Genomic DNA, 15,422 nt, shown 5'->3' on the forward strand with positions numbered 1-15,422 from the left:
ATTTATTTCACTTTAAAAATGTTATAGATTATTTACTGCAAAATTAAGACTTACTATTCTGTAAATCCAAAAGCATCTGGCATTATAATCCTGATTGCACACTATGTTTAAAGCAAACATTTCCAAATTAAATCGTTATAACTGCTAAAAACACTTACCAATGGAAAACTGGAGGACAGAAGCTGTTGTTGTATTAAGGCCTGTGGTAATCTAAAGAAAAAAGAATACATAAAAATAAGACAAGACAGAGAAGAGAAAGAGGAGAAAGATGCTGGGAGGGGTACGGGGAGGGGAAGAGTTAAAAAAGAGGAGAGAGAAAATCCATTAACAGAAGTTGCATTTATCCAGTTGTTAGTTCATTTTATCAATGTGTCTGAACACAGACCTGTTTCTTCTTCCCCTGTGGGGAATAAAGAAGTGAAATCCTGACTTGGAGACGGATAGCATATTTCTCAATGTCCTTTCACAAACTGTTTTTAGTGGAATCCAGCAGGTTATCTTGTGAAGGCATTTAACAGAGCTCCTCTCCACTCATTCCACCATCTCCCTTCCATCCTGCCAGATCAATAGATCGGGGACCCAAAGAGAATGTAGCAAAAGGGCTACCGAACAAAAATTGGGAGATAAACTAAGAACAAATGAGTAGAATAAAATTATTTTGAAAAGGAAATAGAACTACAATAGCTAAAGGTCATAGGCTTTCTTTGTGGAGGGGTGTGATGAAATGGTCTAAAATTGACTGTAATAATGGTTCCATAACTTTGTAAACAAACCAGAAGCCTTGAACTGTACACTTTAAAGAAGGTAGAATCTGTGGATTATTTCTCAATAAAACTGTTACCAAAAAAATGAAAAGAAATAGAATCATGAACCTAGAAATAGTCTTCTGACAAGTTTCTGCTACTTTTCCTTAGTTTCATGCTTAAGAAGCATGCTTAAGCAAAATTTCCCCCTTCTGAAAGGAGAATGGTGCTTCTTTAATTTTAAAATTTTATTTATTTATCCTTTAGAGCAGTAGCTTTGACCCATACCAGCTCAAATGAGACAAAAATTAAGGTTCTCATTTTGCTGGGTTCTGAAACTCTGTACACTACAATATAGGACATTTCAGTTACTCCACCCTATGCAATAGAAAGTGGATAACTCTTCACTGTGGCAGAGGCAGTAGGTTGTCTTACTTTTGCTGCTTTTTTTTTTTTCGGTTGTTTTGTTTTTTTGAGACAGACTCTCTCTCTGTTGCACTTTGCTTCTTATATGTCTTAATAACATCTTTAGACATATCCTTGCACTTTGTTAGCCCTTATATGACAGACTCCACAATTGCAGAAGGGTCAAGTGCTATACAATTCATGAAGAGCTGTAGGAAATGAGTGAGCAAGCCTCTTGCTCTGTCGGAATTCAGTTGGGATGTGAATATTAAAAGATCAGATACATGTGAATATCAAAATATCTATATCATGACTTGGAGAGGTGACTGAACGTGTGCTTTAAATACACAGCTATAAAGCTACTGCTAGTGCATTAAATGTACTGAAGAGTCTTAGATACTTATCCTGATGGTGTAATAAATGATGCTTGTGTCACCTACTTGATCAAGTTCCACAGCTGTGACCTCTGCTAGCGAACAGCAAGTTGTGTGAAATATCGCCAAATTTCAAATTATGTGTGCTAACTGAGGGTGACCCTAGACTTTGATTGGTTACTGATTCTAATTTTTTTCACCAAGGAAGTTTAGGACTGGTATAATGGTTGACTCTCATTTCTTTACCTTTACCCATTTATTTTATTAGTAAAATATCAGCTACAAGAAAGAACAGGAAAGATGAAGGAAAAAAAAAAGAAGCACTGCCTATGAAATCTATTCTGAAATCTATTCACCTATATTTATATTGAGTATTATAAATATAAATTATACCTATATTTATAATTGGGTAATATAAATTATTAATCTTGAGTTCAAATATGAGTTATTAAGCCTTTATATTTGACATTCTGAAAACAAAAGGGGCCCTTAAAGAGCTTTTGATAAATAATATGGTAACTATGAATGACTGATACATAACTTTTTTCTTACCAAATCTCTCTTAAATTATTAAATACACTCAAAACTATAGGAAATTAGTATGATAACTAAATGAATCAGAAGAAATCACTGTAGGTCAAAGCAGTTCATTCTGTACTTTTTCTCTAAAATTTTTTATTGAGTTTGATATTGTTTTAGTCCAAACTCACCCTTGTAATTAAAATGCATTTCCAAATATGTGAGAATAATTCAGTAAATAGGCCTGCAGGGTGCAGAGGCTCATGCCTATAATCCCAGCACTTTAGGAAGCCAAGGCAGTAGGACTACTTGAGCCCAGGAGTTCGAGACCAGCCTAGGCAACATAGGGAGACCTCATCTCTACAAACAATTTAAAAAAATTAGCTGGGTGTGGTGGTGCATGCCTGTAGTCCCAGCTACTTGGGAGGCTGAGGCGGGAGGCTGAGGTGGGAGGATGAGGTCATAGGATCACCTGAGCCCAGGAGGTCAGGGCTGCAGTGAGCCATGATGGCACACCTGGACACCAGCCTAGGTGACAGAGTGAGGCCTTCTCTTAAAACATAATAGTAATAATTTAGTGAAGAATTTCTTTTTTTAAAATGGAGGGTAACATAACTCATTTCATTTTAAATTCTGAGAGCATATTTTCCTTTAAATGAGTGAGAAAATGAATTCCTTTTTACCTTTATTTTATACTAACAAAATTAATGAAGTTCAGTGTCACCACCTGAAATACAGAGACTTCACTGGGTTAAATAAAACCCAGTGAGAGGTGCATGGCACAGCAGTTAAAAAGAAACAAAAACTTGTGCTATGTCCACGTAACAGTTTCTTCCACCCCTCACTGACTAACTTCTCCAGAAATGAAATGGCTATTTAACTACATTCACAAAAATGGAGATCCTCCTTTTAGCATTTTAAAAGATAAAGCCTTAGCCTACTAAGGTTCTTTGCTCGTGGTTCTTTTTCTTACAACTTCAGTAAGAATGGGCTTTATGAAAAATAAGAAGGCATATTGTTTAAAAAGTGATGTTTGGGGGCTGATAACTTTCATGAGTTCTCATGCACAACAATTTTGACGGCATTCAGTCACAAAGTACCATGCAAATGTTTGGATTTTAGTAAATATTGAATATAATGTTAACTGAAAACCGAATTCCTCACTTTTCATTTGATTGATCTGTCTTCTATAAACACAACTTGGGTACAATGTATATTTTTGCTTCAGGATCACCAATACAGTATAAAAATTATGAAAAATGAGAAGTTAGTATAAAATGCGGACATCATCGCCATCATTCTCAATCTGTTTCATTTTATTCCCTTTGAATCTCACCATACAAATTCATCTTAGGAAAATACTTATAATGGAAATACAAAAACTACATACTTTCTTATTTCCCAAATGAAGATAATTATTTTGAGTATTTTCCTTGTTAGTCGAAAGGCTAATCCCACATTAATTATAAAACACAATTCAAAATTAGCCCAGTGAATATATCAACTCTAATGCTAAATAAACAGGGATATAGTGAAACAATCAGGACTAAACATACATAGGATTAAATAATACTTCAGTTTTATGTTATGAAAATATGAATTTTGGCATTATATTCTTAGATATTTTTATTTCCTATTAACCAGTGGCAACAAAAATAACTTGTCAAGAATTTCCAGTAATATTACTAAATGAGACACCTTCTAAAACAGGCATTTAGTCTAAGCTCAATTAACTACAGTAAAAAAATTAAATTTGTGTTAAGGTTTATAGATAATTCTGTCATGGCATATTATTTAAAATGTACTAGCAAATCTATTTTTTCAAGAAAATCTTCACCACCAGAGTCATACTTGTCTGCAGGAATATTATAGCACTCGTGAGGCTTGAATTATGAGCACCTATTATTTTAATTTGCATCCAATTAATTCTGTTTGTGTTGTAATTCCAACTAAAAACTCCTCAATTCATCAATGCTCTGAAGCTTGTATCTTTAATAAATTAAATGTATCTATTGGCATGAAAGGGGTATTTAAGCATCATAAAATAAGAACCATCTTACAACAATTAATTGGCTTTCACATTTTGATAACTAAATCTTCCTTTAATTGCCCATCTAGGCACCCCCTGCCCCACCATTTACATTGGAAGTCAGTCTTTTGACAACTTTTAAAATTAATGATTTTGAAACACAATTGTGACAGAAGGGTGAAAAATACAACCTATTACTAGAAGCCCTCTGAAAGGGAAGATGTGGGAAATAAAAGAACAAGCATGGCCGGGCGCGGTGGCTCACGCCTGTAATCCCAGCACTTTGGGAGGCCGAGGTGGGCGGATCACGAGGTCAGGAGATCGAGACCACGGTGAAACCCCATCTCTACTAAAAATACAAAAAATTAGCCGGGCGCAGTGGCGGGCGCCTGTAGTCCCAGCTACTCGGGAGGCTGAGGCAGGAGAATGGCGTGAACCCGGGAGGCGGAGCTTGCAGTGAGCCGAGATTGCACCACTGCACTCCAGCCTGGGCGACAGAGCGAGACTCCGTCTCAAAAAAAAAAAAAAGAACAAGCATTAAAGCCCAAGCTGAAAAGCAGAAAAGTAAAGCATAAGAGATGGTACAAGAAGAGTATTAGGGACAAAGGAATTGAGACAGGATCTAACAATTGCTTTTATATTATTTTTCAAGAAGGTAAAATGAAAGTAGTCTTCATGCCAGAAATAGTTACCAAATTAACAACAACCAAAAAAAGGCTCATTAGCCACACGCTGATGGCTAGTAGTTTTACTTCTTTCCATTTTGAATGCTCATGTTTCATTTTACATATGATTTGGCAAGCAAAAGCTACTAATCAATCTGAAGTAAAGGAAAATAATCTGCTTCTAAGTAATTTGAGATGAATCAAAATTTTTAAAAAACTGGTTTATTCAGTGTGCTCTTTCACGTAAAGAAAAATCCATCAGGTTCTTCTATGGCTATAAACCAAAGTTTTAAAATATAGTGATAAAACTGAACATCTAACAGTTTTGACTTGCAAGGAGAAAATAAGGACAATTTTAAGAGCATGGCTTTATAGAAGAACTTAGAAGGTCATAAATTGTTTATTATGGATATTATAGCAAATATTCATATTTTTAAAAAGCCATCTAATCATAGTGATGCTCCATGTTTAATGATATCCATTGATGCTGACAATTTTATTATTGAATTATTTATTTTTACATCCAAAAATAGGCCATAGAATCACCCCTCCCAATTTTAAGATATTTGTAATAGGACTCATAAATCATATATGAATTTTCATCTGAACTTTAAGAGCATAAGAAAAACTTTTGTTGGCAAAAAGCTCAGCAAATACTATAATGGAATAATGTACATGAATAGCACATACTTACCAGTTCTCGTGGGCCATATGGTTCACAGAAGGTGACGGCATTGCCATGCATAATCGCGCCACACTGTTCTCCAGTCTCACAGTTGTTACATTCAACCCTGCAGGAACACAGAACACAGTCCCAGTCTGAGAACTAAGTAGCACACGTGGTTTACTGCTCAGGTAAGAAACGATATAATATTTATTGTTACTCAGCTCAAATCACCATTTTGAGGAAAGTAGGAGTATTTTGTATTATGATAAGGTTAAGAAGACCTGAAACCAGAAAGACTTGAACATAAATCTCAATTCTTTCAGTTACTTACAGTGGTGGGTAAGTTACTTAACCTTCCAAAGTTTCAGTTTCCTCACCTGTAAAACGAGGCTAACCATACTGACCTAAATCTCACATAGTTATTGTGAGGATGAAATGAGAGATTATATATAAAACACAGAGTACAGAACCAATGTCATAGCAGGCACTTAATGAAAGATGATATTATAATCAATAATTATATAATACATACATGCCCAATACAAGGACGTTTGCAAGTATTAAAAATAAGCAGAGTAATATCCACTTACATAAAAACTTGTATCTCTGAAATTAAAAGGTGTTTTATACATTTTAAACATTTTTCTTTGGAGTTATGGTTAATGCAAATGTTTAAAATGACTGTCCTCAAACAAATCTGCATGTATACGTTCCACCATGCTAAAAACAATGAAATCAGATTGTATTTAATCCATGTATTAGTATGATATACACACAAATTCTAATTCAAGCACGTTTTGGATACTGAGCTATTATGCTAACCTCACGAATAACGGAATTAGCTCCTATCTTTATACTATAAAACGAAGTGGTTATTAAAATCTTAGGACAGGATCTCAAAAATAAATTTATTCATATCTCTATCTAGTAGAGATTGAAGGTATGTGTATTCTGGATTTGACCTTGTATATTTACGGTAACATTTACAATTTTCTGCATTGTGACACTTCAACCTACAAGCATTACATTCCTAACATGTAGAAAGAAAGAGCAATGTTTCCCCTGTCTGAACCTCAAACCACATGAGAGCTATATTCCATGCAGAAAGAACATTTTCAAAGACTTTCACATTCCAGGTGCCAAACATTGCAGAAAGGGCACTATGCCCTTTGTTTAGGAGATTATTGTATTATGCCCTTTCAGCCATTTGTTAATTTTAAAGAAAAGGAGTAGAACACCCATCCAAATAGGAAGAAGACAAAAGTGTGAAAGGAGCGCATAAAGCCAGGAGGCAGAAACACTGCACGTCAAAACTTGTCAAAGAAATGAAAGTACTTCCTATATGTTTACCACATTGATTAAATGATATTATTTTCATCTTTTGAGCCGTGTTCCCACACAGAAGATCAACAGTGCCAAGTATTTTTCACGTATTTTAGAAAAAACGTAAATAAATTTGATACAGAATTTGAAATGTTAGTATCTCATAGCATCACAATTCTTAGGAGATTCAAATCTTCCCTTGGTTACTGTGAAGCAAGACATTAGAAGAGACACAGCAGTAGCTTCGTAAGGACAATAAACTTGTCTCTTGTTCATCATTTATGGCATATTCCTTTTGAGCACATTGTATTCGTGAAATATTTGTTGAATGAATAAATGCATATAAGACAACTTCATAAATATAACCATTTTAAAGGTCTGAGGTCTAAAGAACTTAGAATAGTGCCTGGCACATAGTAGGCATGATATAAGTGTTAGCTGTTATTATTGCTAAGAATTTCTCATGGATTTCCACCATTTTCCTCTACTCCAGAATTTTATATTAGGGGTTTTTTTTCCATAGAGACTGTATTATGCAAACGACTTCTTACTACTTTTCTAATTCTTTAAACTGATTGGGATTGTGATAAAAGTACAGTGAAGTAGCACAAAATTTATAGTAGGCTCCTTACTTTAGTGAGAGATGAAGGTTATTTGGCCTCCAAGTCATTGTGAAATGGCTTAAGAGAAACATCAACTTTGACAGAGAAAAAAACTAAAAGAATGTTCAAACCTCACAATGGCTATCTGCCATTTGTCTCCAGTGACTCTAAACTAAAAGTTTCACTGTTGATGTGAAATTTGAGGCCTGCTGTTTGAACTTCTATAGCAATCATTTTGTCTATAAATATTGCTCAGCAGTTTCCAAATCAACTATTTATCAAGAAAATATCTATATATAATATATGTATTACAAGCCCCCTCCTTCCATAGTTTCGCTTAAACAGAATTCAGGTAGAAACTGGATAACTGTATAAAAGTGATGGCCTACAGCCTGGAATTAGAGACCCAGTACCTAGATGACAGATGTTTGATGTCTTTGGAGAATCACTTCTATGTGGCAGAATAGCAGGGATTTTAAAAAAAAACAATAAACACAAGACAAAAGAAAACAGATAAAGCTATTCTTCCCATTGAACTCAACAATCCACTAGATGCTTCTCTTCTTCATTGTGCTTTATATCCCCAGAAATTTATAATAAATGTAAAAAGGCATTGGTAACCCTGCTGAAGAAAGTAAAAGATTTATAATTATCAGATATTACCCACTGTGTGGTTGCTACCTCCAGAAACAATGGCTTCACCAAGGACTGATGGGACAAATCAGCCAGATTTCTGCCAAGGTCTTTTAAATGTCCTTTACTTGAATTTCTCACAGTCTAACTGGGTTTGTCAACATAATTTATTTTAATTTACCCTGAATGCCCATCCCTCTAGGAGGTCAAATCCAACCCTCTCTTAGATGCCAATGGTGTAATTTATTCATCCATCATTTATTAATCCATTCTTATATTTAACAAACTTAGGTTGAGGGCTCACAGGCACTGCACTAAGCTTTACTGATACAAGGACCAATGAAACACTTGTCTTTTCTTCTAGGAGCTTACGTTTCAAATGGAAAGGCAGAGAAGTAAACAAACAGTTACAATAGAGGGTGTCAATGCAATGATGCAATGATAGCTATTTATTGCATTCTATGATGTATCAGATACTCTAATGCCTTTTAATCTCTAAGACAGTTATCAGTGTCTTATTTCACTAATGAGAAAATTTAGCTACAGAGAGGTTAGGCATTTGCTCAAGGTCACACAGTCATGAAGTTGCAATTTGAACCTAGAGTTTGTAATTTGGACCTAGAACTTGCTAACTCCAACACCCATGACACTTGTCATTGCTCTTCACTCATAACAGGAGCATACACTGGTTGCGATGGTACCTAATGCAGAGACTGGGGACGTAAGAGAAAGCCTTCAAAGGAGATGGTCCCGGAACTGGTCCTGAATGAGAAATAGGAGTTACTCAAGCAAGGAAGAAAGATGAGTGTGTGATAGGGCACATACAATGCAGAAATTATGACACACAGCTGAACTGTTAGTTCAGTGGGTCAGTAAGATGGAACCACGTTGGTCCATGCAGAAAGGCAGCAAAGGATGTGTCTAGAAAGTGGCAACCAGCTCATAAAGGCTTCATGTGCTGTTTACCATGTGATAGGTGCTGACAGAAGCTCTACAATGCCCCAATTAATTGATACCAAATCCTCTCCTCCTATTTTTTATCTCCACTTAGACGATGCTAGAACTGAGATTTAGAAATATTAAATTACTCTCCAAGGTTACACAGCTAGTCAATTGCAGAATTGGGAGTCAAACTCTAATTATTTTGTTTCCAAAGTCATGCGGCAAATCCAGCTTTTAGAAAAATTACTATAGCAAATTATGGGCTGGAGGTAGAAAAGACTGGGGGCTACTAATGTAAATCAAGTAAGATATAATGATGCCTTGAAATAAGGTGGGATGGAGCAAAGTGGACACCTTCCACTGCTCTATAAAAACCTAATGTAAGCCACTTTTTTCATTTTCCACTTCTAATGTTGCATTAAAAAGAAACATCAATTTTAACAAGATGTTTTATTTAACTCAATATATTCAATTATATTTTCACATGTAAGTAATATAAAAATTATTAATTAAACTGTTTACATTTTTAAATACTGTCTTCAAATTACGGGGTGTATTCTATGCTTACAGCACATCTCAATTCAGACTAGCCACATTTCAAGTGCTCCACAGCCGTATGTGACTAGTGCCTACCATGTTGGACAATACAACTCTAGAGAACTAGAGGGCTTGGAAACTGCCTGGTTTTTAGTTACACTGAAAATTGGAGATGATCAGCTGAACTTTCAGAGAAAGGAGATTGGGACTGATATGACACTTTAGGATATAGTTGAAACCATGGGAGTGTATATCTTTAGGGTCCTTGGGATAAGGGAGGATATACAAAGTAAGAAGAGAAAAGGTCCAAGAATGAATCCCTGGGGAACAATCAGATTGCCCATGGTCTAGTTTCTGGAAAGCTCTAACCATCATCATAATCCTTCAGTGTGTATCAGTCCAAGTGTATCTCCATTTACTTCCCCATAATTATTGGTGGTGGGGTTCATTTCTATGCATGTTCTTAATCTGTGCTGCCCATTAAGGTGATCTTCCTAATATTTTTTTCTATCAATAAAGTTAAGTATCGTACAACTACACATATGAATGCCATTATGATAAAGGGAAAGATAAATCATAATTTCATGATGAACACAATGATCCTAATGGAGACCAGGCAAGACAGTACAGAGGGCAACTGGTGGTCATGGCTTCCAAGAAGAGAATAGTGATCCATGTGAAAGACGAGGTGAATTTTAAAAACCTATGGATATAAATAAACATTCAAATTCCAAGGAAAGTAATTCCTGGCTTACCCCAGAATTTGAAACAATACTTAAATGCATAAGTGCTCTTTCAGTCCTACCCTCCTCACTTTCTCAGAATGCCTCTGCGTCTAACAATTTAACTTGGTTGAGTGCAGTGAGGTATTTAACCCCCAAAAATGTTCTCTATAAGTAGGTTGCAAAAATTTTCTCCCATTTTGTAGGTTGCCTGTTCACTCTGATGGTAGTTTCTTTTGCTGTGCAGAAGCTCTTTAGTTTAATTAGATCCCATTTGTCAATTTTGTCTTTTGTTGCCATTGCTTTTGGTGTTTTAGACATGAAGTCCTTGCCCATGCCTATGTCCTGAATGGTAATGCCTAGGTTTTCTTCTAGGGTTTTTATGGTTTTAGGTCTAACGTTTAAGTCTTTACAATTAACTCAAACAAATTTACAAGAAAAAAACAAACAACCCCATCAAAAAGTGGGCAAAGGACATGAACAGACACTTCTCAAAAGAAGACATTTATGCAGCCAAAAAACACATGAAAAAATGCTCACCATCACTGGCCATCAGAGAAATGCAAATCAAAACCACAATGAGATACCATCTCACACCAGTTAGAATGGCAATCATTAAAAAGTCAGGAAACAACAGGTGCTGGAGAGGATGTGGAGAAATAGGAACACTTTTACACTGTTGGTGGGACTGTAAACTAGTTCAACCATTGTGGAAGTCAGTGTGGCGATTCCTCAGGGATCTAGAACTAGAAATATCATTTGACCCAGCCATCCCATTACTGGGTATATACCCAAAGGTCTATAAATCATGCTGCTATAAAGACACATGCACACGTATGTTTATTGCGGCATTATTCACAATAGCAAAGACTTGGAACCAACCCGAATGTCCAACAATGATAGACTGGATTAAGAAAATGTGGCACATATACACCATGGAATACTATGCAGCCATAAAAAATGATGAGTTCATGTCCTTTGTAGGGACATGGATGAAATTGGAAATCATCATTCTCAGTAAACTATCGCAAGAACAAAAAACCAAACACCACATATTCTCACTCATAGGTGGGAACTGAACAATGAGATCACATGGACACAGGAAGGGGAACATCACACTCTGGGGACTGTTGTGGGGTGGGGGGAGGGGGGAGGGATAGCATTGGGAGATATACCTAATGCTAGATGACGAGTTAGTGGGTGCAGTGCACCAGCATGGCACATGTATACGTATGTAACTAACCTGCACAACGTGCACATGTACCCTAAAACTTAAAGTATAAAAAAAAAAAAAGTTCTCTATAAAGACCACAAGTAATCTGAAATTCTACTCTTTCTTTATGGAAAAGTTCTATGAGTTCCTAAGAACTAGGATTTGATTTGCGGGACAATGAGTGGTTCAATTTTCTTTAGGCTCAGTACAAAACAAAAACAAAAACAAAAACTGCTGTTGTTGATTGCCGACGTATAAATCTGTAACCTCACAATTAAATGTTTTCCACTTTCTCATGTTCTCAGGAAAATGTTGGGCTTTGTAACGTTAGGTAACATATTCTTCAGAGATTTGTGGGAAGAAGGAAGTTTTCAATAATCCCAGTTAAACAGACTTCTGTTGTTCAATTTGAAAAGGAATGTGACCTCTCAACCTAAGGATCAGAAATGAATTGCTTCTCTGCCTAATAGTAAAAGTAATACTAAATGTTTCTGTAATCTAAGAATGCTTTTCCCCTTTTATATTTCTCAATATGAAAAACAGAACATAAGAATCTGACAAACACCTTGGCGTATCATATGGATTGTCCACCTCAAAAATATATTTTGCCATGAACAATATGATTAAAAGACATTTTAAGGGAAATGCTAGCAATCCTCAAAAACCATTGAAAGCTTGAACTTATCAAACCTTCTCTGAACCAATTTATCACATGCTTAGGTTCCACATCAAGCTTATCTATTACTTGAGTTTACAGATCATCAGGTGAGAGGGGACTTGAAATATCACTGCATCTCATCACTCCCTCATGATGATGAAACAGGACTAGAATTCAGGTTGCCTGATTTCTTATCCAATATTGTTTGAGTTCTGCCTAATGCAGCTAGTGAGGGAAAAATTCCAATTCTATAAAAACAATGTGCATTTCAAGGAATGTTTGTCATTTTGATGGTGAACATTTATTTTGAAAATTTACAATAACTTTTCTTAAAAACTGTTTTTTCAATTATAGGATAATTTTTTTGTTTTTCTGATAAAAATGTACAAAAAGTAGAGTGATGACTGGACTTCATAAAAAACATTAACAGTGAATTCACTGGGCTGAAGTACACGACAATCAAATTCAGTACCCCTTTGGCTATATATATTCTTAGATAATTCATCACAATCTATTTTATATGTACACCATCTCTTTTTTTTTCACTAACAAAAACATAAAAGAATCACTAAATATAAAGACTGGTACTTGCTGACCAAAAAAACTAGGATCAAACCATAAACATAAAAGAAAAAGAAAGGCTTTGAACCAGGGTTTTGTCTTCCACTGTAACAAGCTCCTTGGTAGATTCCAAGTTTGTTATTTTGGTATTAGTTCTCTATTTTTTGTTATTTATTATTCAGGTGGCTGTTTTTTTTTCATGGGACAAAGTATTACATGTGATGGTACCTTTGAACAGTAGAGAGTATACTTCTGAAGATATAACTGGGTTTTTTAATCCTGATTTTTAAATTATTAGGCATGAAAATAGGCTCAACCACCCATTCATCGGGCACAGAGGAAGATGAAGTGAAATGTCCCTGTAGTCTGGGGTCCCCACATAGCAGTGACTCAGACGGGCTCTCAGGATGCAGGAAAGAGGAGGAGGATGAATGAGAAAATTGAGCTCCTTTGCACAACCAGAGATTTATGAATGGTTGGTGGTGACATCATCTTGATAACAATAAATAACTGAAATATTGTTTTCTCAAGAGCAGTCTAATGGCATGACTCATTCTTTTTAGATCACAGTGAAATCACTCAGCCTGTAGTCAGGTACTCTGCTGAAGCAAGTTAATCACCTAGAAACTCACTGACAGTCAGTTATCATCAAATTCTCATTTGAGATACATGTAATTTGTCCCCAAGACCAAGGACATCATATTATCTCTCCATAATGTATTGCCACTGAAGGGGTCAGTGTCTGACGATAAGCTCCACCAGAAGCAATCTGGCATTCTATAAGCCTGCATTTCTGAGCCGCATTCACCAGTATTTCTGAATGGAGGAAGTCAGATAATTTTAACTTTTGTTCTGATTACTTAAAGTTCTTTAAAACTGAAAAAGGAAAAGAAAAGTTTCTTGTAATTTCCTGACCCAAAGATAATGTGTCTGCACCCCCAGGTACAGATCACACTGCCTGTGCTAACAAGAACCTGAGGTGTGAGCTTGCAAAGCAAGGCCAAATCAAGGACTGATGAATTCATCATAGTAAATCAGAGCTTGCCGGCCATTTGGTAGCTGGGCTGTCAGCTGACTTATTCTGAGACACTAGAACTCTTTGTACCTTCCATTCAAACCTCAACAACCAAATACTCAACTTCTGACCATATTTTACAATATAGATAATGTTTTATAATAAAAAAGGCATGACCATTACACCTGTAAGCAATTTACATGATCATTTTCAAGAAATGAAAGATCAAGCTTAATTTTTTAAAAATCCTATCCTCTTTGTAAATGTGGAATCTTTTTAGAGAAACAGCAAGGAAAGTTCATTGTATAAGACTGAGAATATTACCTTCAACTATGTCATGTCTTTTTTTCTAAGGAGCTAACACATGCTGTAAATGTGAAAATGACAAACTCCATTTATAGCTCATTCTTTCTCATTACTTTTCACTGAGGAAGGTAAGATAACTCTTCTTATTTCACTAGGGAGTTAAAAAATTCGATCTCGTCTTCATTAACAGGTATGAATGACAAACGTTATTTGGGTTAAAAATAACACCTCTAAAATCTTACTACTGCACACAATATTCTGACCTCCTACTATGGTAAATTCCACTACATGCTGCTTGAAGAAATATTTTCTTACTTGTTTCAAATGTACTTGACATTTAATTCCTTTGAGTGAGCTCTTGTTTTTGCCACCTAAAGCAGAAATTAAACAAGGAAGTAATAAACCTCTAGATTCACACCTTATTTTATTAGTTGGACACCCCCTGGTTAACCTTTCTATTGTAGATGAAGCTTTTCCCTGGAGCAATTACATCATGATAGAAAAAGAGGGGAATGAGGGGGAGGAAGCTAGAGAGGAAAGTTAGAGAAGAGTTTTGTAATAAGAGAAAAAAGTTATTAACAAAAGAGAAGAAAAAGTAAGAGAGAGCAGAAAGTGGTGAAGAAATCAAGAGGGAGGAGGTTAGAGAAAAAGTAGAGAAAGATTCATATATGATCAAAATAGTGAACCATTAAACTCCAAATATTAAATGATAATTCCATAACCTGAAAATGCATAGATATACGAGAGGTTCTGGCAAGGGTATGCCATCAGAGAAAATATTCATTGTGTCTGATTTTTTTCATCTATTCACCATCTCCTGTAGCCACTTGCTGTTGAGAAAATGAAAGGTTTATGCTCCCTTTCACCAGCACTGTCTTTCCGGCTCACTGCCCACGGGCGTGTTGGACACTAAGCAAAGTGGAGATACTTTTATTATCCAGTTTATTTCTCAGTTGTTTGTTCATCCGTCTTACTTCTTTCTGATTACCTAGAAACTCCACTTATATTGTAGTTCTCACACTTGGCTACTAAATGGAGAAGTCCTCTGTTTTTTATTATTTATGGCATGGGGGTTATCCAAGATACTAATGAACTATAAAGTGGTTTTACTGCTTGTTTGACTTCTTTTCGTTTATGGGCTAAGCTATTATTAAATAAAGTTCCAGCTAGAATAACTCACCCATCATCTTGAAATCTCAGTATTTCTATACTCTTTGTTCAGACAATTATGTTTCTCAAATGAATTTTAGTAAGCCAAATCACCGATCTTTTTCCTTATTTCATATTAATTGCTCCAACAAATTAGTATTTTCAGGAGAATACCAGATGCAGCAGAGTCTGTGATCGCTATTTCCCCGGTCCTGTAATATTGTCATTTACATATGAAAATGGAAATGTTCTAGTCTTTTCTTGATTTTAGCAATCCAATGCAATGCCAATCATGGCTTTAGCTTCCTTTGTTGTAAATTGTGGACCTTTCTGTATCATTATCCAACTGATGGAGGTCT

At 35.6% G+C, this 15,422-nt stretch overlaps 1 protein-coding gene across 1 annotated transcript in view; it reads right to left on the reverse strand.

The window, feature by feature from the left end:
* Positions 1–15,422, reverse strand: part of RELN (reelin) — a 520,733-nt gene that overhangs the window by 252,423 nt on the left and 252,888 nt on the right. Inside the window, exons 7-8 of the mRNA XM_031013029.2 lie at positions 5,430–5,526; positions 159–210 (exon numbers count right to left, since the gene is read on the reverse strand). Coding sequence (XP_030868889.2) covers positions 159–210; positions 5,430–5,526 — 149 coding nt within the window. The remainder of the gene's footprint in view (positions 1–158; positions 211–5,429; positions 5,527–15,422) is intronic.

Source organism: Gorilla gorilla, chromosome 6 (genome assembly GCF_029281585.2).
Source record: "Gorilla gorilla gorilla isolate KB3781 chromosome 6, NHGRI_mGorGor1-v2.1_pri, whole genome shotgun sequence".
NCBI lineage: Eukaryota > Metazoa > Chordata > Mammalia > Primates > Hominidae > Gorilla > Gorilla gorilla.